The sequence below is a fragment of the Candida albicans genome, chromosome 1 (genome assembly GCF_000182965.3).
Source record: "Candida albicans SC5314 chromosome 1, complete sequence".
NCBI lineage: Eukaryota > Fungi > Ascomycota > Pichiomycetes > Serinales > Debaryomycetaceae > Candida > Candida albicans.
Genome location: NC_032089.1, coordinates 2,421,878 through 2,445,292, shown reverse-complemented (window position 1 = coordinate 2,445,292; position 23,415 = coordinate 2,421,878). Strand labels below are relative to the sequence as shown.

General features: G+C 34.0%; 12 protein-coding genes across 12 annotated transcripts; 5 read left to right on the top strand and 7 right to left on the bottom strand. All coding sequences in view use genetic code 12, as the record gives it.

Annotated features, from left to right (window-relative positions):
* Nucleotides 1–378: 378 nt before the first annotated feature.
* Nucleotides 379–2,010, top strand: CAALFM_C111090CA (cleavage polyadenylation factor subunit; the record flags this gene model as incomplete). Its single annotated transcript, XM_708819.2, has 1 exon — nt 379–2,010. The coding sequence occupies one exon, from the start codon at nt 379–381 to the stop codon at nt 2,008–2,010; it is 1,632 nt and encodes a 543-aa protein (XP_713912.2).
* A 308-nt stretch (nt 2,011–2,318) lies between these two features.
* Nucleotides 2,319–3,404, bottom strand: CAALFM_C111080WA (6-phosphofructo-2-kinase; the record flags this gene model as incomplete). The annotated part of the gene is made up of 1 exon (XM_708820.1): nt 2,319–3,404. The coding sequence occupies one exon, from the start codon at nt 3,402–3,404 to the stop codon at nt 2,319–2,321; it is 1,086 nt and encodes a 361-aa protein (XP_713913.1).
* A 1,714-nt stretch (nt 3,405–5,118) lies between these two features.
* On the bottom strand, nt 5,119–7,236 carry PET127 (Pet127p; the record flags this gene model as incomplete). Its single annotated transcript, XM_708821.2, has 1 exon — nt 5,119–7,236. The coding sequence occupies one exon, from the start codon at nt 7,234–7,236 to the stop codon at nt 5,119–5,121; it is 2,118 nt and encodes a 705-aa protein (XP_713914.2).
* A 1,159-nt stretch (nt 7,237–8,395) lies between these two features.
* RPL2 (60S ribosomal protein uL2) lies at nt 8,396–9,564 on the top strand (the record flags this gene model as incomplete). The annotated part of the gene is made up of 2 exons (XM_019475153.1): nt 8,396–8,399; nt 8,804–9,564. The coding sequence occupies 2 exons, from the start codon at nt 8,396–8,398 to the stop codon at nt 9,562–9,564; spliced, it is 765 nt and encodes a 254-aa protein (XP_019330698.1).
* Nucleotides 9,565–9,803: 239 nt separating this feature from the next.
* CAALFM_C111050WA (uncharacterized protein) lies at nt 9,804–10,782 on the bottom strand (the record flags this gene model as incomplete). Its single annotated transcript, XM_019475152.1, has 2 exons — nt 9,804–10,599; nt 10,682–10,782. The coding sequence occupies 2 exons, from the start codon at nt 10,780–10,782 to the stop codon at nt 9,804–9,806; spliced, it is 897 nt and encodes a 298-aa protein (XP_019330697.1).
* A 335-nt stretch (nt 10,783–11,117) lies between these two features.
* Nucleotides 11,118–11,309, bottom strand: RPL29 (60S ribosomal protein eL29; the record flags this gene model as incomplete). Its single annotated transcript, XM_019475151.1, has 1 exon — nt 11,118–11,309. One exon carries the CDS (start codon nt 11,307–11,309, stop codon nt 11,118–11,120), a length of 192 nt encoding a protein of 63 aa, XP_019330696.1.
* A 554-nt stretch (nt 11,310–11,863) lies between these two features.
* RPL82 (60S ribosomal protein eL8) lies at nt 11,864–12,983 on the bottom strand (the record flags this gene model as incomplete). Its single annotated transcript, XM_019475150.1, has 2 exons — nt 11,864–12,643; nt 12,981–12,983. The coding sequence occupies 2 exons, from the start codon at nt 12,981–12,983 to the stop codon at nt 11,864–11,866; spliced, it is 783 nt and encodes a 260-aa protein (XP_019330695.1).
* A 300-nt stretch (nt 12,984–13,283) lies between these two features.
* On the bottom strand, nt 13,284–15,323 carry CAALFM_C111020WA (uncharacterized protein; the record flags this gene model as incomplete). Its single annotated transcript, XM_708824.2, has 1 exon — nt 13,284–15,323. One exon carries the CDS (start codon nt 15,321–15,323, stop codon nt 13,284–13,286), a length of 2,040 nt encoding a protein of 679 aa, XP_713917.1.
* Nucleotides 15,324–17,037: 1,714 nt separating this feature from the next.
* CAALFM_C111010CA (uncharacterized protein) lies at nt 17,038–18,228 on the top strand (the record flags this gene model as incomplete). Its single annotated transcript, XM_708825.2, has 1 exon — nt 17,038–18,228. One exon carries the CDS (start codon nt 17,038–17,040, stop codon nt 18,226–18,228), a length of 1,191 nt encoding a protein of 396 aa, XP_713918.2.
* A 308-nt stretch (nt 18,229–18,536) lies between these two features.
* Nucleotides 18,537–18,944, top strand: CAALFM_C111000CA (uncharacterized protein; the record flags this gene model as incomplete). Its single annotated transcript, XM_708826.1, has 1 exon — nt 18,537–18,944. The coding sequence occupies one exon, from the start codon at nt 18,537–18,539 to the stop codon at nt 18,942–18,944; it is 408 nt and encodes a 135-aa protein (XP_713919.1).
* Nucleotides 18,945–19,711: 767 nt separating this feature from the next.
* On the top strand, nt 19,712–21,274 carry RTG3 (Rtg3p; the record flags this gene model as incomplete). The annotated part of the gene is made up of 1 exon (XM_708827.2): nt 19,712–21,274. The coding sequence occupies one exon, from the start codon at nt 19,712–19,714 to the stop codon at nt 21,272–21,274; it is 1,563 nt and encodes a 520-aa protein (XP_713920.2).
* Nucleotides 21,275–21,536: 262 nt separating this feature from the next.
* CAALFM_C110980WA (uncharacterized protein) lies at nt 21,537–22,070 on the bottom strand (the record flags this gene model as incomplete). Its single annotated transcript, XM_708829.2, has 1 exon — nt 21,537–22,070. One exon carries the CDS (start codon nt 22,068–22,070, stop codon nt 21,537–21,539), a length of 534 nt encoding a protein of 177 aa, XP_713922.1.
* Nucleotides 22,071–23,415: the final 1,345 nt, after the last annotated feature.

Sequence of the window (23,415 nt, the reverse complement as noted above, 5' to 3'; positions counted from 1 at the left end):
AAATTGTGACAAATTAATTGTTAGGTAAATGTAAAAGCCATACAAACTGTGGATCCAAGTGCCTCCCATTTCTTTTCTTCTTGCCCACATTGTTTCAATTTGTTTTGGAAAGAGATATACTTAAAAACCAGAATAACTGAACAATGACTAGGTATTCAAATTGTAGACTATCAATCAATGACCCCAAGATTAGCACTAATTGGAGAGTATTAACTGAGAAGGTTTATTGTAATGTCACGTGATACAAATATCAACTGTAGATTCTCTGCGACAAAGCAATGAGAGAAATGAAAAAAAAAATGCTTGAGAAACCTCAAAATCTGTACTCCAAAGAATACGACAGCCATTTATCTATCATAATACTAATAAAATCAAACTATGTATAGATCTCATAATAATAATAACAATTATCACTCTCGTAATGATGGCTCCAATGGACGAATAAACAAACCAAGGGACCCTAAACTGCAAGATAAATACGTGGCGTATCAACAAAACATTGAACAACAATTGGCAAGTCAAGAAAAGAAACAAGCGTATAGAAGAATCACCGATCATGGGAATAATATGGGACGATGGTATATTGAGAAATCATTAGGATTAACTAATAGATCACAACAGGCAATCGGAACTATACGACCGGAATCATCATATTTAATTGATTTATTACCTTCATTGGCGTATAGTTCATCATTCAATTTAAATCGAAGAAATAATAAAAACAATTTAGCTGTATTAGATTTACAAACGAAATTTGTTCATTTGTCTTCAAATAAAGTTAAACACACGATAAACACTGTTAAATGGACTCCTGAAGGGAGACGATTATTGGTTGCTTCACATTCTGGAGAATTCACATTATGGAATGGGATGACGTTTAATTTCGAGACTATTATGCAAGCTCATGAATCGCCAATTTTAACAATGAAATATTCCAATCATGATGAATGGTTATTGAGTGGTGATCAAAATGGGACAGTGAAATATTGGCAACCTAATTTTAATAACGTTAATAATATTTCTGCTCATGCTAATGGAGTAAGAGATATTGCTTTTTCACCCAATGATCTGAAATTTCTTACTTGTGGTGATGACTCGGCAATTAAAATATGGAACTTTAATAATGGTAAAGAGGAAAGAACTTTGAGTGGACATCATTGGGAAGTGAAAAGTGCTGATTGGCATCCTAACTTGGGTTTGATTGTCAGTGGCTCAAAGGATAATTTAGTTAAATTATGGGACCCTCGACTGGCTAACTGTGTTTCTACATTACATGGGTTCAAGCATACAGTTAACAAGACAAGATTCCAGCCAAATGGGACAGCAAGGTTGTTGGCTTCTGTGTCAAGAGATAGATCGTGTCGAATTTTTGATTTGCGTACCATGAAAGATATGTTGGTTATCAGAGATTCCGAAACGGATTTATCATGTGTTGCTTGGCATCCTATCCATGCCTCAATGGTCACTACTGCTGCTTACAATGGATCTATAAGTAATTTCTTGTTGGATTCATACATTCCTGATTCAAATGAATCTGTACCCAAGAGAAGTAATAACAATAGTAATCTTTCCACCAATACTAACAACACAATTGATGCCGTACAGAAAATCCCTTATGCTCATGAAAAGGCTATACACGCTGTAGAATACCATCCATTAGGTCATTTATTATGTACAGCTGGTTCCGATAAGACAGCCAGATTTTGGTCTCGTGCAAGACCCAACGATCCAATGGCTTGGAAAGATGCTGTTTATACTGATTGTAAAGCTGGTGCTTGGTATTATTCAGTTAATAATAATGTCAATGCGGTAATGGAAGATCCAAATGCTGTGAAAAATGAAGACGATGAGATTGCTAATAATGACGATCCGTTATCCAATTCTGGTCGTCGTCGTGGTGTTGGAGCTTCAGCTCTGGGTGGTGCTACTGGTTCTGTTCCAGGGTTGAGATCTAGAAATGAAACCCCCAACAACGGTTCATATGCAATACCTGGATTACGTGGGTTTTAAGTCGACATGTAGAAAACACGTTGCTAGATATGTATACACAATGTAATGGCCCCACATTCTCTTTCAAGCAGTGGTTCATATAATTGCAATCAGATTGTATCCAGATGACTCACATTCTAAACACTACAATTATTGAAACATAAGTAAATAAAATATCTTATTTATTCTGAAAAAAAACAAACACTTTTTAACCCTATATATATATATATGTATATCACTCTCTATCAAATATAAAAACTACCAAACATGAAAAACCCAAATGTAAAGAAAAACCTAAAAAAAAAATAAACATATTGAAAACTGAATAATTATTGACCCAATAACTCTCTATAAACCTCACTTAATTTGTAATTGCTTTTGAAATCAGACAAAATTTTATAATACCAAGTATCAGCATGATGAATGTGTGAAAATTCAAATTGTTGACCACCATTTACACATTTCATATACATATCGACTTTATCTCCATAACTAGCCAATTCTTCTTCTGTTATTGGTTTATAAATTTTTTTATAATTCATGGCACGTTGTTTAAAATCATTAATGGCAGTGGTGTAATCCTTATTTTTATAATCATTATTTTCTGATTTACCACTGATGTTATATTCTAATAATTTTTGATTATTGCATTGAACATCAAATATTACTATTCTTCCATTTGGAACTTGTTCATTGATTAAATTAATCATTCTTTGTCTTCTTTCTAATGTGGTATTAGTTGCATCTAAAAACCCAACATCAATAACATTCGATTGTAAATCATTTATTAGATTGTTGACAGTTATAGTGGCATATAATTCACGATCTTTTTTACCTTGTTCGTTATTTGGATCGAAAAATTGGGCATCGTTAAACTCACTGGCAGATCTTCTTCTTCTCACATCACCAGCATTATAAATTTGAGCGTTGTATTCACTGTTTTCATTAATAAATTCTTGAAATTGTTTGCAAATGGTTGATTTCCCACTAGCAGGTAATCCAACTAACAAAAGTATTAGTTTTTCCTTTGGTTGAGCAGAAGTTGTACAGGATTGGTGTTGACGTAGTTTCAAATCTATCGTTTGAGTGAAATCTAATTCTTGTATGGTTGGGTGATGTAACAAGTTGTGATAGTTGTTTTTGAATCCTGGGTTGGAATCATGTCTTGATAAGATTGGTGTTATGGTGGTGGTTGAAGCTGTTCTGCTATATAATGGCACTGAGTCAAATAAAGAATTTATGGATGATGAGGAGCTTATGAATCTCAAGTCAGCACCCGAAGGACTGTGTGGACTCGAGCTAGACTCGATGTCTGTGGATAATGGTGGTAATTGTTTGAGTTTATTTCGTTGCATTTGATGACTAGTATTATCGAAAAATTCAAAGGTTACTTTTTGTCGTTCTGTGTGTGTCATAATCTTATAGATGTTTGTTTCTGTTCTTCGAAGTAGTATTAAATGTCCATTAGTTAATTAGATTGAAAAGGAATAAAAGAAAAAGTAAAGAAGCAGTTATGAATATTTAGTTATGACGAAATTATCAATTATATTTATAAGACAAGTCACAAATAAACGAAAAAAAAATTTACCATGATGAGATTTAATTACTTAGTAATATTGCAACATTAGAAAATTATGATGAATGCGCGAATGAATGTTCCGTTCCACCAGGTGATTCATTTTTTTTTTTTTCACACTAAATTCTCTTAATTTACTTTTCTCTTTTTTTACTCCTCTTTCCTATTTTGATTTCTATTAGTGTTTTCTTTTTTGATATTTCACACAAAACCATCGAGAGCTTTGTTTTTACAGGTTACATGGCTCTATTACTGACTAATTGATGATGATCTATTAGTTAACTTATCAGACCAAACGAAAGGGAGATTGGGCGATACGGAAACGTGAGAGAATATACTGGAATGTATTGTTGATTTTTTTTTTCTTTTTACTATTGTTTGTGTCTTTTTTTTTTGCAGGTTAACAGAATGTTCTCTCTTCTTGGATAAGAAAAAAGTTATTCCGAAGAAAATGGGACCAACGGAGATTACTCATATACAGACTCCTTCCCTCTTTTGTCTTATTGTTGGAAACTTTTACAATAAAGCTTTGAATAATTAAAGCATCTAGTTTACAGTCTTCATTTGGCCTTACTTGTTGTTGAACAAAACCTTTCAACTCATCGCCTGGTTAATTAAATTAAGCCTCAATTTTGAGACCCGCTTTCTCAGATGATGCGCCCATGTTCATTCTTGTTAGCTCCTGTTTCTTTTTCATGTTGTAGTACGTGCGTGCGTCTTGCAAATATTTTATCCGAAGATTATGTAAGAAGAAATACAATATTACCCAAATAGGAAACGCCAATACGCAGGCAATATGCAATAAAAAAAAGAAATAACGTTGATAAAAATAATAAAAATACGCCACCATGTGCATTATTAGAAATTGTTGGCGGTGGCGGAGGCGGTCGTCGACAAGAACAACAACAATAACGCCCTGTCTGTTGGCCAGCCAATGGTGGTGGCAACAAGAAAACGTGTCCACAATACTAAAAAAAGAAACGATGTCATTGATTGATTGTTTGTTTAGTTTTATACAAGTTTAGGAGAAACGGAATTAATTTTGTTTCACTTCTGCATCATGAAGTCATTCCATTCTTCTTTTTGTTCTTATCTTTGTCTAATAAAAATCTTGTTTTTTCATCTCTCAAATAAAATTGTCGTGTATAATGGTCAAAAGTTTAAGAAGCTATTTTTTCGGATCTATGGCAAATTCAAAATTACTTCCCCTCCCAAATGAGAAAGTTTGAAATTTTACAACCACGGACCACGGGATCTTTCCCAGTATTTGAATCATATGTGTTTACTCCATAATGACTCAATCTTATTTTTTGGTTTAATTTTAGTTTTTTTTGGAAAAGTTGGGGTAATTGACCTTACGAATAGCCATGGAGTATAAGCGTATTATATAATTATTTACTCCACACGTGATTCCTAATGGTAGAAACCAGTTTTAAGCTCTAAAGTTTCTATGGATAGAGGTGTAATCAAAAACTCTAGTATATTGTTTGTCATGTCTATAATAAAGAAAAAGAGGGGAGACTATTTACAAAATATAGTATGATTTGCTTTTATCAAAACTTGAATTTGGGATGATACACTTGTGATTTTTTGTCTTTTTCTTGCCATGACTTTTTTCTAATTGATCCTATTTTTTCATAAAGTTGATGAACTTTCTTTAAACGTTGAGAAATCTTTGTATCAGGGAATCTCAATAAATTGCTGACGTATTTCTTAGGAGCGTTGCTCGTTCTCTTGATATTATATATTAATTGCCAATCTTTGAAATAGTCACGGGGTAATTGATGGTATTGTCTAATTTTACCATCAATCATACATGAATCCATTTGAATAACATAGGAGAATACTTCCTTTGTTTCAAGACATTTTTCGTTGAACTTTGTTAACTCTCTGGCGTGTTTCTTCACCTCACCCAAATTCTCATCTTCAGCAAAATCACGTTTGAATCTTTCTGGAAATGATTGTAACACATCAATCTCTTCATCAGTAGCTGGTATAACAAACACTCTTAATAGATGTGCTAATGCGTCATATTTCACACTCAATCTAAATGGAGTTGGCTTATTGTTGAATTCTTTGTTCAAATCTTTCAAAATATGTTCTTGTAATAACTTTTGCCAGATTTCCAACGAAAACTTAAATTGTGTTTCCCCAATCAAGGATGGTAACTTGTCAGGCAATCTATGTTCATTCAAATTTCTGACACTAACGTCAGGGAATTCACTAATGGTGTCTCTAGTGTAAAACAATTTATCTAATTCCTCAAGCGGCAAATATTGGAAACCAAATATGGTATTGATACTATGATAGGCAATGAAAATACCATCCATTTGCCCTATTCTTGCCTGGAATAAGTACTTCAACATGGCTCCAGTTCTTATCATATCTCTGAACTCGTGTTCGTAGGATTCATAAGTGCCATTCAATCTCCAAATCTGATAATCATTCTTCTCTAAAGATCCACTTTTGGAATTATATCTAATGTTACTGGATGCTCGAGTTTTCAAATCAAAAGTACCATTTCCTGGTAATCTTTCATCATAGCAATCCAACTGTGATCTCAATAAAAAGTCCCCATAAGATGCATAGTTATAAGTATTACCAAGTGGTTCATTAAACTCAACACCACTATCCTTATGGTACTTGACAAATTCATTTTGTGGGTTTGTTAATAATGTTTCCATGCACATCCCCATGGCACTAAGTAAAGTATCTAAATCACACGAATTATCAGCTTGAATAGAATAGACTGGTTTCTTCTCCTTTGTTGTTGAATCCATAAACTCACCTTGAGGTTTTAGAATCAAATTAGTTGGCAAGTCATTACTCATCCCTGTGAATGGAATCGGACCAAACCGTTTAACATTATATCTATCATATTTATTCAAAAAATGATAAAATTTCGATAATAAAGATGTCATGGAAGAAGTTGACGAATAGAATTGTTTTTCAAATTTTTGGGAGTTTTCCAACAATTGTTGATGTTTCGATACTGGTGTATAATTCTCAATAGCTTTAAAATTGAAATCTTTATAATGGATCACTTTTTTCAAAAATGGGGAAAAATTATATATTCGAGTTCTAGGGTCTTGTAAAAAATGGACTCCTGGTGAAAATAATACTCGATCTAAATTATGAGCTAGTCTTGCAATATCTTCATTTTTAGGGGCAACAAATTGTTCTAAATTGTGCTTCTTGATGTTGTTACTCGTTAAATATTTATCTGTTGACTTGTCTTTGAAGAATGGTTCAGTTGATGTCTTGGTATTCTTTTCAGTATGCTTTTTTTGAAACTTTTCCTTAACATGTTTTTTGACCCGCCTTTTGGATACCTTTGGTTGTGCAAACATTCTTTTCAAGGCTTTCAATTTATCTGGATTTTGAAACAATTTATAGGCATCGCTTGCATTCGTCGTAGTCGGATTTCGTTTAGCTTCGTGTCGTCCAGTTGCCGTAAGCCGATTAATTAAATTTTTTACCCTATCATCTCTCTTTAATGAGCCATCATCTCCAGGCTTGTTTGTATTAAGTGCTATCTTAGTGATGTCGTTTGAATCGCCATTAGTTGTTACTTTATTCTCGATGTCAGGTTTTGGTTTTAAACTTTCTGCTAAATATGAAGATTGACAAAATGATCTTCCCTGTATAACTAATATATTTCGTCTTATCATTTCGGCTAATTTGGAATATTTAACTTGATGATATGCACGTAGCTCTTGCTATCACTGCTTTAAAAGGTATTGGGGGATCACTGTTTGGCTTCAATTTTGATTATAAGATGGAGATGAGTGGTATTACCAAAATTTTTTGTGCGACATTTTCTAAGAATTGGAAAAATGAGCTGTTGATTCTTAATCCAAAACACCTTTGTCGTATGGACATTGGATGTTCATGTTCATGTTAATTTTGTTAATAAACAACATGCTATGAAAGTCTACTTTTACAGTATTGCTACCAGTATACAATTCACTAGTAAAAATGGTTTGGGTAGAAAGTACTGTTATAGTGAGATATTGTCAAAATAGTGAGTTTGGTCATTAATGTGACAATCTAATTCCACTGTTGCCCCAAAATAAGCTAAATCTAACTTACTTTTATATAATGAGTCTACTCTTCATATATATATTATCTGTATTAATTTATTGAAAAAGGTAGTCTCTAGTAATTGGATGTTTTCTATGGTACGATTGTAAAGCTATGGAATTGCACTTTCAAACTTTTTGCTCAAATTTTTGCAACCAATTTGCACAATAAATAATTCTACTCTAATAGCTCAATAACAAAAGAATATCATAGGATACAGCATTTTGGAACTATCGTTGAGCGTAATGTAATATGTTAGTAAATGAAACTATGAACAATTAACAATGATCAAAAATACAGCTTTACGGTATTTCACTGACTTGAAATATCCAGATATTAATAACATCATTGCAGCCCATTCAGAAACTAGTCTATTGAAAGTGTCAGTATTTAGCTTGCGTGTTATAACCTAAGTCAAGTTATCTTCTATTGTGTTTGTTACAATTACGCACGTGCAGAAAAAACAAATTGGGGCTGTAGCCCTAACTTATTTTTACTTTGATCCTGCATACATTTTAGTAGTGGAGCAAAAAAAAATCATTGAAAATATTAATGTTAGTGTGTAGACAGTCTCATACACAGGCTCAGTTTCGCACTTTGTCGCTAGTGCACACACACTCTCTGTTCCCTGTAAGCTCTGTCGCTCTCACGAATTCTCTCACCATCACAGTTGGTGAAAAAAAAAAATTAAAACAAAATTTTTAGAATTACTTGCAAAAGTTACTAGTACAAACCAATCACTAAACAATGGGTATGTGAGGAAACAACATGAAGTCTAATAAGTCTTGTACAGCAGGGAGTATCATGGAAACGTTAATCAACAACATGGATTGAGAATAGAGAATAATTGCAATAATCATTGAAACAACGAAAATTGAATTTCCAATATTTGTAAAAATTTTCACCAAGATTCTGGCATCATCATCATCATCTTAAACCAATATTCAACAAGAACATTCAACAAACAAAGATATCGTTAATTTTGGGGTTTGGAATTTTTTAATATGATTGTGCATTCAGATTTCTGTATATTTTTGATTATACAGAGTATTTTGATATGATCTCATTTACAAGAGTTAGAGGGCTTTTAATGCACATGGTGTATATTTAAAATTATTGAAGAATAATTGTTTACTAACATTTCTATTTCTACAGGTAGAGTTATTCGTAACCAAAGAAAAGGTGCTGGTTCTATTTTCACTTCTCACACCAGATTAAGAAAAGGTGCTGCCAAGTTAAGAACCTTGGATTATGCTGAACGTCATGGTTACATCCGTGGTGTTGTTAAACAAATCATCCATGACCCAGGTAGAGGTGCTCCATTAGCCAAAGTTGCTTTCAGAGACCCATACAAGTACAAATTGAGAGAAGAAACTTTCATTGCTAACGAAGGTGTCTACACTGGTCAATTTATTTACGCCGGTAAAAAAGCTTCCTTGAACGTTGGTAACATCTTGCCATTGGGTGCTTGTCCAGAAGGTACCATTGTCTCCAATGTTGAAGAAAAAGTTGGTGACAGAGGTGCTTTAGGTAGAACCTCCGGTAACTACGTTATTATCATTGGTCACAACCCAGATGAAAACAAAACCAGAGTTAAGTTGCCATCTGGTGCCAAGAAGATCATCTCTTCTGATGCCAGAGGTGTTATTGGTGTTGTTGCTGGTGGTGGTAGAATCGATAAACCATTATTGAAAGCTGGTAGAGCCTTCCACAAATACAAGGTCAAGAGAAACTCATGGCCAAAGACCAGAGGTGTTGCTATGAACCCAGTAGACCATCCACACGGGGGTGGTAACCATCAACACATTGGTAAAGCTTCTACTATTTCTAGAGGTGCTGTTTCCGGTCAAAAGGCTGGTTTGATTGCTGCTAGAAGAACTGGTTTGTTACGTGGTACACAAAAAACTGCTGAATAAATTATTTAATTACTTTACAACATTGTACAATTACATAGGAAAAATAAAGAAATGCATGATTAAATAGTTTTTGGGTTTAAGTTTTTGTTTCAAATAAATAAATAAATAATAATAATATATCAGATAAACATGTATGTATATTGAGGTGTGAAAGAGTTAGAGAGTGCTGCATAACATACATAGCTACTAACGTGTTAGGTCTGGTCTACATGAAAAATAATCACCAGAAGAGTATAAAATTAACAATTTGAAACAGTGCCAATAAGGGAAATTGCCAGATTCTCACCGTCATTATTCTTTCCGTCTTTATTAGCTATTGATGTTTTCTCATTAGCAACTACGCTATCATTGCAACTAGTGTCACCACACCCCTCAGTGTTTTCGAGCGATTTCAGTTGAGCAATAGCTTTTTCTACTTCCAAAACTTTTGATTTATAGGCCGGTTTCATATTGATGTGTTTCCCATTAAGTTTTCGTGACTTCAAGTTGAAAATGATATCTTCCAATTTTATCTTTGAGGCGTCAAGTTTAGCTAAAACGCTTACATGTGAGCCAGTAAAGTTCATAGGATTGAGTTTTGGTTTTCTACTTTTGAATATGTAGATTTGACTAGGGTTGTACTCTTTAAAGAAATCTCTGAGAGATTCATCAGTAACTTTACCATAAACTCTTTGAATCATTATAGTATCCATCGAAAGTTCTTTTTTACCAGAGTGTGTCTTCTTTGGTTGTTTAATTGAGACAGTTTCGTCATCATGTAACAAAGACTCTTTTGCAACAAGCACAGGCATCTCACTAGAAAGGGTACCGGTTTGGTTCCGTTTCCCATTCTTTATACTTGATTTCCTTTTAAATGAAAACCGACGATTGTTTGGATCATAAGCCATATGCTTTTTAACAGCTATTTTTCTATTTTTTAATACATGACCATCGAACTCCTTGATAACAGATTCAATCTGTTCTGGAGTTTTAAACTCGGCGTAAGCAATTCCCAATGGTCTGTGTCTACCGCTTCTGCTGAAATGGATTGTGTAACTTGGTATCAACACATTAACCCTTTGTAACAAGATTAGTATTATGTCCATACTTGGCTTAATCCTCCGCGGTTAGCACTTACGGTTCAAACTTTCCAAATAATTCCTCTAAATCTTTTTCACTTGTCAGGTAGCTGAGATTTTTTATATAAATACGATAATGATTTGATAATTGAGAGGCCATTATATATATTTTGTGAAAGCTGGTCAAAGGGTAGAGTATTTTAAACGTGTGTGTGTTTTAAAAAAGTTTTGCAACACAGATCGTAATGAGAACAGGCAAGCCAAACTGAATGCGGAAAAAACAGACAGAATAAACCTCTACAATAAGCCAGCCAAACAACAACATTTATGTAATAGTCGAACAGGCCAAATCCCTTTCTTTCTTTTTAAAATAAATTGTAATTCATTATAATTATTTGTTCTAATTCGTAAATAAAGATACAACAATTATGAACATATGATACAGTTAAATTAATTCAATATCCGAAAATCGACATAGTTCTTGGTTATTCAAACTTAAGCGGATTTTTCAGCTCTGGCCTTAGCTAAAGCTTTGGCAGTACCATGTAAAGCGTATCTGTGGTTTCTCTTGAATTTAGCATCAACACCTTTTAAAGATGGGTACTTGTAGGTCTTTGGTTTTTTAATACCGTTTCTGTGGGCCTTTCTGGTTTGGTTGTGAGCTGTGTGGTTCTTAGATTTAGCCATTGTTCTATTAGTTTTAATGTTAGTAATGCACGAATAAATTAATCATTGGTTGGAAAACATCGAAGACATATCCGTTTCTTGGGTTGATTAAACTTATGCTGTGCTTGCACCCTTTAGTCCACTCATTCTTTGACCTTTTTATCTTAGTCTTATTAATCCCTGGTCGTGATTTATATCTCCTTTGTTTCCTGAATCTTCACATACACTTAATCGATACTGATGATACTAGCAAAACAATACCTGTGAAGAAAAACTCTTGATAAATTTTTTGTTTTACTCAATGGCTCGCATGCTCACCTACACTCAGAAAAAAAAAGTGCTCGGTGTGTCTTCACCAAAAATAAGCTTAGGGCTATAGCCCTAATTTTGAAAAGTTGCAAAAACAAGACAAAAGAGCATTTTTCAACTATGCTTAGCATCGATGCTGTACAAATACAACTAAACAAACGAATTATCCCAATATAAGAACGCATTGTATTAAGAATAATATACATAAAGAAGAAAAGAGTAAAAAGTAGACGCAATTATATTGGCATCATACTTAATTAAACTAATTAAGCAGTAGAAACGGCAGCGGCAGCAGCTTTAGCCTTTTTGGCGATTTTATCATTGGCTTTAGAACCCATGATACCACCACCCCAGTGCTTTCTGTTTTCTTCGTATTTTTCAATGTAGTTGGCGTTGATAGTGGAGACCAATTTAGATAATTCAGCTTCATCAGCAGAGTTAACTTCGGTCAAAGCAGCAACGGCAGAAGTCTTTTTGTGAACCAAAGTTCCCAATCTAGCCTTACCTTTCACAATGGCATATGGAACACCCATTTTCTTACATAAAGCTGGTAAAAAGACGACCAATTCGATTGGGTCAACATCGTTAGCAATCAAAACTAATTTGGCCTTTTTGTTTTCAATCAAGGAAACAACGTGGTTCAAACCGTATTTGACAACAACTGGCTTTGGTGAAACGTCCTTGGCAGTTTTACCTTCGGCGATAGCAGCAGCTTCTTTAGTCAATCTTTCTTTCTTTTCAGCAGAAGTTTCTGGTCTGTATTTGTTCAATAATTTGAAAGCTTGAGCAGCAGTGTTCTTATCTAAAGTTTGAGAAAATTGAGCAATAGATGGTGGAACTTTCAATCTCAAGGACAAGATTTTCTTTTGTCTTTGTAATCTGACATATTCTGGCCATTTAACAAATCTGGACAAGTTTCTTTTTGGTTGAATAGATTGACCAATACCAAAATTCTTTGGGGTAGATTCGAACAATGGGTTCTTGGTGCTTGTAGAAGCTTTAGATTTAGTAGCTAATGGAGCTGGAGCAACTTTTTTTGAAGAAGGCTGTGTCATTGAGTAAAGTTAGTTTCCAAAAGAAAAATTGGGGTTCTCAAAATTAATATCAACAAACGATCCAATTCTTTGTTCTCACTTTTACTCTACAGTATCGTTAAAAGATACTCAGCCTGTGCATCATCAAAAGAAGTGACGACACTGAAAGTATTTGCATCAAGAAAGCAAAAATTGAATTTCACTTAAAGCCTTGAATGCACTAACAAACACCATCACTCCCGGATGCACATAACCTTTAGTTCTTTAATATTGATAGAAAAAAGAGGCCAGTGACAAACAAGGAAGATGTTGTTCCAACTCTATAAAAGCAAATGCTTTATGCACATACCATTGTTATAAATTAATCTTTTGTATTGATTTAAGTTTGGATTTCAAAGAGAAAGAAAAAGAGTTAAGAAGAATTGAAAATTTTTCACCATAAAAAAGTTTTGCCATATTTTTTTTTCTTGTTAGAGACACAAGGCTAAATTGTGCATTGGTACACGCACTTATTGCAACTCCCTCAAAGTTGAACCAAACTCAATCATAAAATATAAATATGTTTGCTTCTGAAAATCTAATAAAAATAGATAAAAACTATATAAAAAAAAACAAATAGTACATGCTTTGAAACATATACATAAGAAGAAAATTACCATTCCTGAAAATCTTCAAAGAGTTCGACTCTTTTACTGGTGTCATGTTTCAATGAGTCAACAATTGTCATTCGGGCATGATCTACCATTTGGGGTGCACCACAGGTAATAAACCCAATCGAATTGCGTGCTTCTTTAACTTCCTGATGAACAATCTCACGAATACTTGGTCGACCATACCTGAAATCCACAAACTGCAACCGATGTTTCAAATAGTCGCTTGAATAAGAAACCTTCTCTGCATCACTATCAAATTGCTTTGACATTTCCTGAGATTTTAAAAAAGGGAAATTTGTATTTGTGTTGCAAATATAAATAACCGTCTCAACAATTGTCCCTTCTAACTTACAGAGCTCCTCCAAAAACCAATTAATTGACTTCACATCACGAATAATCCAATAGAATTTAATACGTTTGGTTGAGTTGTCGTTTTTTCTAATCAAATCAAGGGCAGTATAGTAAGGTCCTGGAATACCTGTACCAGTGCTCAACATGACAAGGTTTTCAAAATGTCTTCCAGAATGAGGTCGGGAGTAAGGGCCTTCAATAAGAACATGGAAATAATCCATTTGATTAGTTTTCCTAACCAACTGTTGACAAATTCCATGAGTTATACCTCCTTTGATTTTTATACAAAAGGTTAAAGTATTAGCATCGTCAACAGAATCAATGATAGTGAATGGGTGTGATTGCCAGAAAGTTGCTGGTTTAAGAAAGTAAATATAGGCATAAGATCCAGGGAATGGTTTCCACCATCTTGGTCGGGGTACAATTACCTTCAAAACTTCGTCAGAGATCAATTCAACCTTTGCCTTTTTAACACCAAACAGGGATACTCTAATTAACCTAGCCAACTTGTCAAACAGCCATATTGTTGTGGCAGCATAGTAAGCATAAGGGGTGTCGGCTCCTCTAGTGTGAATCCACGCACCTGCTATAAATAACGCAGCCAAAATGTGATGAACAATCAAGAATATTTCATAACTCGAGTTTCTAAAGTATTGCCAAGAATGCCCAATCAAGAGTCCCAACGAAATAGCAGCAACCATAGCCCATGCCACGTAACTTTGCAAGAAAATAGAAGGGTAGCTATCAAACTTTATCAAAACAGAAGTTTTTGCACTGACGTGGATTAATATCATGATAAATACTACCCGGGCCTGCCAGCGGTGAAACAAAAGAAATCTGGCATGTGACCAACCAGTTAACCATTGCAAAAAATTATTTCTTCCAGCGAATAAGATTAGTAAAGGTACACAGAATCCAGCAAGTAGAGCAGCTCGATTTCCGACTAGCGAAGTCAAATTCGGCCTCGTTGGATAATGATTTATACCACAGAATACAAAGCATAAAACTGTCCAAGCCAACACTATTATTGACTCAAACCTCAATGGCACATACGCTTGGACAACTTTTAAATATTTCACCGATGAAGCATGTGTATTTCCAACTGTTGGTGAAAGTATAAAATGCACTCTAACAAAGTTGGAAATTGAACCATGTAAAGATTTTACAAACCGAGGGAACAAAAAATGAGACCAGTAATTCAAACTGGCTACTAGCATGACAAGTCCCCAATATGCCAATAAAACCGTTCCAAACCAAATACTATAATTATCATTCAAAGCTTGACGATACAACTGATTAAACAGCAACTGCACATTATCATATGAGAGCCTGGTTGGGTGAGTGGTGTTAGAATCTTGACTCAGTGATATTTCTAGTATGTGATTCGTGGCATTCTTATATGATGCAAAAAATTTATGTTCGGAAATTGAACACGTTTTTAAATATGGACGGTAATAGTCTTTGGAAGATTCTTTAAAGTTTTCGACTAAACAAATGGCCATCGATCCCATAGCTGGTTGGTTTGTCACGTCACAGAATGGATCAGGCGAGCCCAGTGATGTGGAACCAGCAAATTGAGTGAGCAAAGACTTGCAAGCAGCATAAGCAACTTCTTTTTTATGAGTAACTTTTATTGCTAAAGTTGTGGAAAGAATTGTTAAAAGATAAAATAAACTTTGTATCTTCATTTTGGATGTATTGATGCAGATTATAGAAAGAGGGAGAGACAACACCAGAAAAGGATATTAGTTGGTATATATATACATTTATCAGTATCGGGATGGAAATTACTTTGCCTCTTTTTTAACCAATCTGATTAAAAGAAGTACTAGAATTAAACCAATTTGTATTGTTGCTAGATTAATATACCAAGAATTTCTCCTGAAGGTGCAAAAACAAGAAAAGACAACGGAACAGTAGAATTCTTGGAAATCATGTGGCTCCTATCCACAATGTGTTTTATCAACTAACACATAGAATGAAATATAAAGCTACGTCAAGCAATAAAACCTCCATGGGATAAACCATAGAGTAGACTTATCTGGATAGAATTCTGAACTGAACGATGTTCATTACAAATTCTTGGATCTGATAACTAGAACAATAACTACATCTGCAAGTATTGCCAATAGCAATGATATTCCTATTGTAGTTTTCGCTGCACAATTGATACAGGTTAACAATGGATTACACATAATGGTTTTTTGCATTATTCTCATCAAAGTTCTAGATCTTTTCAAAATGGGGAAAGGTAATTGATGACAGAATAAAGATGGTGAAGAGTTTCAGGAGTAGTTATGCAATAAATGTAAAAACTCAATTAGAATAAGGAAGGCTGTTGTGGGAAATGTTAGTTTCAGTTTGTGATATAGTTTTCAGTATCTGCAGCAGATGCAATTATATAATTCCATTATCTATAACTTAGGTTATTTTCACCTTTTAATATTTCTTTCTTATTGTTTGCTTATAAATTACAGTATACCACTACTTGATGCAAAGTAATAACTGACTTAAAGTCGTAATTGACACACCGTAATTCAATAGTTGATAAACAAGGTCTATCTTTGTAGTATACTATCCTGCTTTACACTTTTAAGGACAACAAATAGCTCTTAAACAACTCATAATTACACAGCCTCATTTGTACAATGAAATTCATTTCAATGTAGCATTTTTTTTTGGCCAAGATGCAAATGGTGGTGTAAATGTTTCACACACATTATCTTTCAAGATCGTTTTTTTTTCTTGGTCTTCTTGTCTAATCGTAGTGGAATTTAATTTACCCGAAGGTTCTGCAATTACAGAAAGTTGATTAATAAGCATTACTAAATTTCAACAGTAGATTTATCAGCATCAGCCTCCCACTAATCCCCAGAACATGACTAAGAGTTTTTTATTCTTTTAGTTGTCGTGGTGGTGGTCGGGAAAATGAAAAAATGTAACAAATACGATAAGAAATAATTGTTCCTTTCCCAAAATCAGAATTCCTTTGGTGAAGGTCTAAAAATTGAAATATTATTTGAAATATCTTAATCTAACAGTTGGCCCCTTGAATTTGTTGCCCTTGTCAATTAATAGCAAATTTGCAATATTTATGAAAAATCGAGTTTCACTATTTTAGACTTGACCCCAGTCCAGTCCAATACCTAAATTAAGAAAGCCGCATCTTACTTCATATTAGGTTTTGATCTCTCTCTTTTTTTTTTTCATCCCTATTGTTTATTTTCTCACATGGCAAATGTCGTTTGGCATATGTCAGCAACAGAGAAACAACTGAGTTACAAATTAAATATTAATTTTTTTCCCCATGAAAAACTCTTACTCTGCTTTCACTATCCTATGTACAACTTAGTGGAGAGAGTTCAATTCATTCAGACTTGTTAAAGCCTCAACATAACCAAAATGCCTGAATTCAAATCCCATATTCGCGCTACATTTGAACCCACAGACACCAAATTGTTGACAAATACCCCAACATCACGATTACTCACTGAATCCCCAAAACTATCGACTGCCTTATCCCAAATTTTCCCATACTTATTGCTTATTGACAATTTATTGGAGATTCTTACATGGACAAATGAAGATCATTATCAGAACTTTTTGTTGTTGACATGCTATTCCTGTATAATCGTGTACTGGAATTGGGTAAGCCATGTCATTTTGCCTATATTGATGACACTTGCATTCTCCAGTATAGTGTGGTTCATTTCTTCAATAATTTATGATTCCAAATACGATGAAAAACCTACAATTGAAGAAGTGTTGTACACATTACATAATATAACTATCAGATGTGAGATGTTATTACGTCCCATAAAGCATGTTCCAATTCAAAGAAAGCATTTTATAAAATTGGTAATTGCTTCTATTTTTCTAACTCCCCTCAATTTTGCAGTTCTGAAAACATTAATACCGCCTCAAAAATATATTTTGTTTTTAGGACTCTTCTTGTTCACATTTCATTCACCATATTCTTTCGCTATTCGGAGATTACTTTGGAGATCGTTGTATGTTAGAATTGCCATTCTTTATATAACTGGATTGGACATCAAAATAAGAAAAGATTATGATCCAAATGATTATCAAACAGTTTCACGAGTTGCAAGTGCAAGCAACAGTGATGCAGAAGGGTTGGGGGGTATTCCGGTATTATCAGATTTTAAAATCATAAAGAAAAGAGTAGTTTCTCCTACACAACTCAAACAGACAGTAGTTTTTGAAATTTTGGAAAACGAAAGGAGATGGTTGGGTGTGGGTTGGTCATCATTGTTGTATCCTAGTGAACGTCCGAACTTCTGTTACGAGGGTTCTTACAATTTGGCTCCGAATATTACCGTTCACAAAGAGAATTTCCCATTCCCAGTATTTGAGAATGACTTGTATGCATATCTGTGGGAATGGATAGATGATGACTGGAGTTTGGAACTCGAATACCAAAAATCAAAGGCTCACGATGGATGGGTATATTTCGATAGTAATTGGGGAAATGGAAGAGTCAGAGACGGATTCAGTAGATACACTCGTTCTAGAAAGTGGACTAGAAGAGCCACATTGATTATTGACAAGAGAGAAACTGTGTACGATGAATAGGATCAAATGTATAGCCAGTTGTAGTTGGCACGTGATTGGCATGTAAGTAGTTTGCGACACTGTGAACAAAGAAACAGATTCCATTCTATTAGGATTGGAATGTTGGTGGTTCACAGTAACAAGAGAATCTTTGAGGTGTATGTAGCTGATGACTCGAAAATTTACTCTTGTTTCAAATGTAGATATCAAAGTTTGGAGAGTATTTCTTTTTGTGGCTAAAAGGAGATCATCTCCAAAAGTACTTTTTTTTTCTTCAAATTATTTTTTTTTTTCTGTTTTTCATATACACTGTAATAGAATTGGTCAAGATGAGCTCAAGTTCAAACCTACAATACGAAGAAATACCCAAGAAATATATAGATCCTTTAGCTCCTAAAGACAAAGGGGAAGGTTCAAGAGTTAATGGGAAAGATTGGAAAATAAAGAAAGATGCTTTTCGTGTAAAGACTTTGGGAGTGGTTTCGAAAACAAAAAAGGATTCATTCAAGCAACGTGAGCTAAAACGATTGGAAGAAGAACAATACAAAGCAAGATTGAAAGAGTTGAAGGATGAAAAAGAATCTGCTAAGAATCAACGAATTGCTGATTTGAAAAGACGAAGAGAAATTAAAGCAGAGAAAGAAAGGTATGAAAGAATGGCTACTAAAATGCATGCTAAAAAAGTGGAAAGAATGAGAAAGAGAGAGAAGAGAAACAAATTATTGAAAGAACGTTAAGCTTGCCTTTTTTTATATGACTTTAATCTGGTTATGATGCTATTTGAGTGGATTTACAATACTAAAAGTGGATACTATGGTATAGTTAACAAAAGTGGGCTGGAGGTACGAAATGCAGCTCGGAAGTAATGGGAACTCGCCATTTTTGAAATATTTGTTAAGAACCTCCCTTTGTAGCTTTTGACTTTTACTTGAGTATCCGATACTTTGAATTTATAGAAAATAATGTACAATCAAAATATCTAATAATCTTTCTAGTGTACTAAGTACCAAGTCAATAAAAATATGAAATAGATAGAAGCGATAATCTGAAACACGCACATAAAAATGCATCCGGGTAATTTTTATGCATTATTATCTATTTAATTTATTTCTTCCTTTCGTTGGCTGGCTGGCTTCCCCCTCCCCCTTGTCTGATAAAAAGAAATGTGTGTAATCAAGGTCAAAAAAAAAATCAAATTACAATACGAATAAAATAAAATAATAGATTAACCAAGAGAGAACACATTTTTAGTATTAAGGCTCAACGAGGGAGGGAGAGAGAGAGAGAAAAAACTAACAAACTAACAAACTAACAATCAAAAAGTTAAATTAAGGAAACTGAGGAGGTAAGAAAAAAAAAAGTCCAACTTAGTTAACGAAAGAAAAAAAAGAAAAAAAAAAGGAAGAAGAGAAAACATCCACAAATTATAATAATTCCTGACTTCCAACTATATACACAATTGATTGCAATCACTTACAACAATCATTCTTAACAAAAACTAAATATGGGAGATTACTTAAACGACAATTCAGCTGATTATATACCAAACTCGAATGTGAACAACGCCGACTCAGAAACACCCAATTTTAATTACACCAGTAATTACAATTATGATAGTAATAGTAACTTAGCCCTGCAACCTCAGCTAAATCAGCAACAACAACAACAACCACAACAGCTACATCAAAACCAACTGTTCAACATGAATTTTGACTCAAATAACAATAATACTCAAAATGACTATTCATTGAATATCAATTATAGCGGTTACTCCGGCAGTGGTAATCTGAACGCAAACCTCAACACATCCAACAATTCAGCAGATATTTCAGCATATAATTCTAATACTCAGCTTGTGGATGGACAGGATTATTTAAGCCCAATGGGATTTACAAGTTACAATGCCCAATCTGATACAAATGTGTTTGGTGGGAGTTCTATTCCTGGTTCTTTTACAAATGAGCCTTTCTTGGATGACGTAGCCTTCTCCCAAGCGATTTTGGGTCCCCAATTGCACTTGCAGAATAGCAACACATCCCCACGTCCGCTTTCTCCTAATCAGTCAGGTCAACAATTTGTCAACCCAATATCCAATTCGGTTAATTTAGATGAACTCATATCACCACAAAATAACGATGAGTCCTCTTTTCTAAATCCACAGTTTTTTTCTCCGTCAACCAGAGGTGAACACCTAAGTGGATTGGGCTCTATCGCTGAGGATGACAAGAATAATTTAGCTTTCAGCCCAGATTTCTCTAAACGACAAAGCATTAGTGGTGCCTCCTTTTCAAATAATAACAACACGGTATCAGATCTTCCCGCATTATCGTATTTATCTCCACAACTCAATCCCACGTTTGCGTCTCCTGGGGTTGATACCATCCCCTACTTGAATTCTCCACCTCAATATCCACCAATCAAAACCGAGAATTGGAATGCTTTAAGCCCACCGCCTCATTCTTCGGTGTTGAGCTCATCGGTACCAATATCTTCCGGAAATGGAATAAATCGTGATGTCCCTACTAAGCAATTGAGTAAAGAAGAGAAAATGAAACGAAGACGTGAATTCCACAACGCCGTGGAAAGAAGAAGACGTGATCTTATCAAGGAAAGAATAAAAGAATTGGGAGTTATAGTGCCTCCTTCTTTGTTAAACCCAACGTTGAGTGCAGTCCAGAACTTCCAAAGAAAGGGTTCTATTGAATCTGGTGAATTGAGTGAATTGATTGGTTCAGTCAAAGTGAAAGAGACTAAACCCAATAAATCTACTATATTGAATAGGTCGGTTGATTACATTAACCATTTAAATTATGTTTTAAAACAACAAGAAATTGCAAGAGTAAATTTATTGGCACAGATTGAAGTTTTGGAAAATTCCAATGGATCCAATACCTCGAGCCTGTCACAACCACAATCCCAAACTTCTTCGCAACAATCACAATTTCAATCAGAAGATGCTTATTATTTGGATCAAAATACAAGTTCCACCACTACTAACAGAGAAATTGCCAACTACAATCCAGAAGATTTTTTTGCAGATATAGGTACTAGTACTGAGAATATCTGATTACGATTTTAATTTCTGGAGGTAGTAGTATAAGTATAAGTATTATTATTATGACGTTTACTTTTTTTTTTGTATTAGGGTTGTTAATAGACACTTTTTTTTCCATTTTTCTTCATCTTGATATGGCCCAGTAATTGATAATACGTCAGAGTTGGATTGCAAACGTATTCATATCTATCATAAATGGATTTGCATGTATGGGTCTTTATAGTATGAGATCAATATTACAGTTTTCCTTGCGATGGACATTTTTATGATTTAACTATATGAGACTATTTTCTACATAATCTTTAAATGAATCAACAGCACCATTCAGAGTATTGGAATCCAAAAAAGTTTTTAAAGACAGGGTCACATTCTCTCTGTATTTTTTCTCCCGTTTCTTTTTCACATCCAACATATCTAACGTTAAAGAATTAGTAATATCGTCTGTCTGTATATTCTTGTCAACCCCGGTTCCGTGAATCCTTTGTTTTTTCTTCTCTTTGCCTCGTAATTTTTGATAAAATGTTTTCTTATTCAAAGAACTTGAAGATGTCTTTTTGAATAATTTTTTGGAAAATTCTTGTAATTTATCTTGTTTAGATACTTTTGATGATTGAGAACTGCTAGTATTTTCTTCGGTGTCCTCCAGAGCCGAACCAATTTTAGGGGGTGGAGGCGGTCTTGACGGGATAAAATCGTGACTGCTTGTGTAACTAGTATTGACAGTTTGTGGTTTTCCAATTGTTTCGATCATGGTATCAGTCGAAGTACTGGTCTTGTTGGAGCTTGATGATGATTTTCTTGATACCATTCTATTCAAAAAAATAAAATAAAATAAAATAAAAAGAATGGAATTTGGAACCTGATTGCCGTCTGTATTTCTATTATTGTTTTGGGTTATTTAGAGTTAGCAACAAAACACCAGCGATGATCTCGGTATTGAAACTCTTTCGTTTAACTTCTGTTTAGCAATTGTTTCAACTAATGGCTCAATAACTCTATCCTGTTTATTCGAGTATTGTATATATATATATGCTTAGTGAGAACCTTGCGATTTGATAGAAGTCAAAGTATGTATTTTGGATTTGTTTCTGAAGCTAATCAAGTACCAGAGTTAATATAGTTTGAAAGTTTTAATTCTGATAAATATTCTTTCCAACACCCTTTTTCTTGTTCTGTTACGTAAATTGAAGAGTATTTATTATACGGAATATACATAAAAACAGGGGTTGGGGGGATGATAAATTTTTAACACAATTTTTCAAGTTTTAATGTATTTTTGATCGTCTAACGTGTCTTTAATATTTGTTATGCCTTACAAGTCAAAGACAATCCTATTGTTCGTGCCATGAAAAACTTTATTTTTGCAACAATGGTGACGACTTTTATCCAGGGACGAGTGGTTTTTCATGCGACATCAATTAATTCTTACACACCTGGTAATTGGTGTGTGTGTGTGTGTGTGATAATTCGTCATTACCACCACCAGTATTTGTTAACACGTTTCAAAAGGCTTACAATTCATTAATTTATTAAATGATTTTTTGTGTTTTGCTCTTTGATTTAACATGGGTTTACTTGGAACAGGTTGTCCCAATGCCACCTCAATAGACTTACTACACAACTATTAAAAGATCTGTGTTATTCTTGTTTGTCAACCACCACAGGCGTCTTCAAGAGGCTCATGTTATTTTTCTTACAAAATTGTAATAGTATCAAAAACGTTTATGGTTGGTATCAAAGAAAGTGGTAGAGATGTTACATATTAATGGTAGTTACAACACATTCTCTTTTTACCTACAAAGTGGTTTCATGGTAGTTTTAAAATTCTTGGATTTTGTGAATACCTTACTGTAAAATGAAATGATTGTATTGCAACAATAAATTGTCAGTGGCTATTTTTTTTTTGTTTGATTGATAAATAGAACCCCTCTATCAAAACCAGCCACTTAAGCTTTCCGTGTGGCTGAAGTGTTAAAAGAGTCTCTCCTCTTTGATAAGAATTGGATTGTTCTAGCCCATACACAAACAGCGTTTAATAATACTCCTTATCTTGGAATAAAACACATTACAATGTGTAGCTTTACGTTTTCTGTTTATTTTTTTTATCATTTTTTAAGTCGAAACTGATATTCCTTTGTCTTTAAAATAAATTT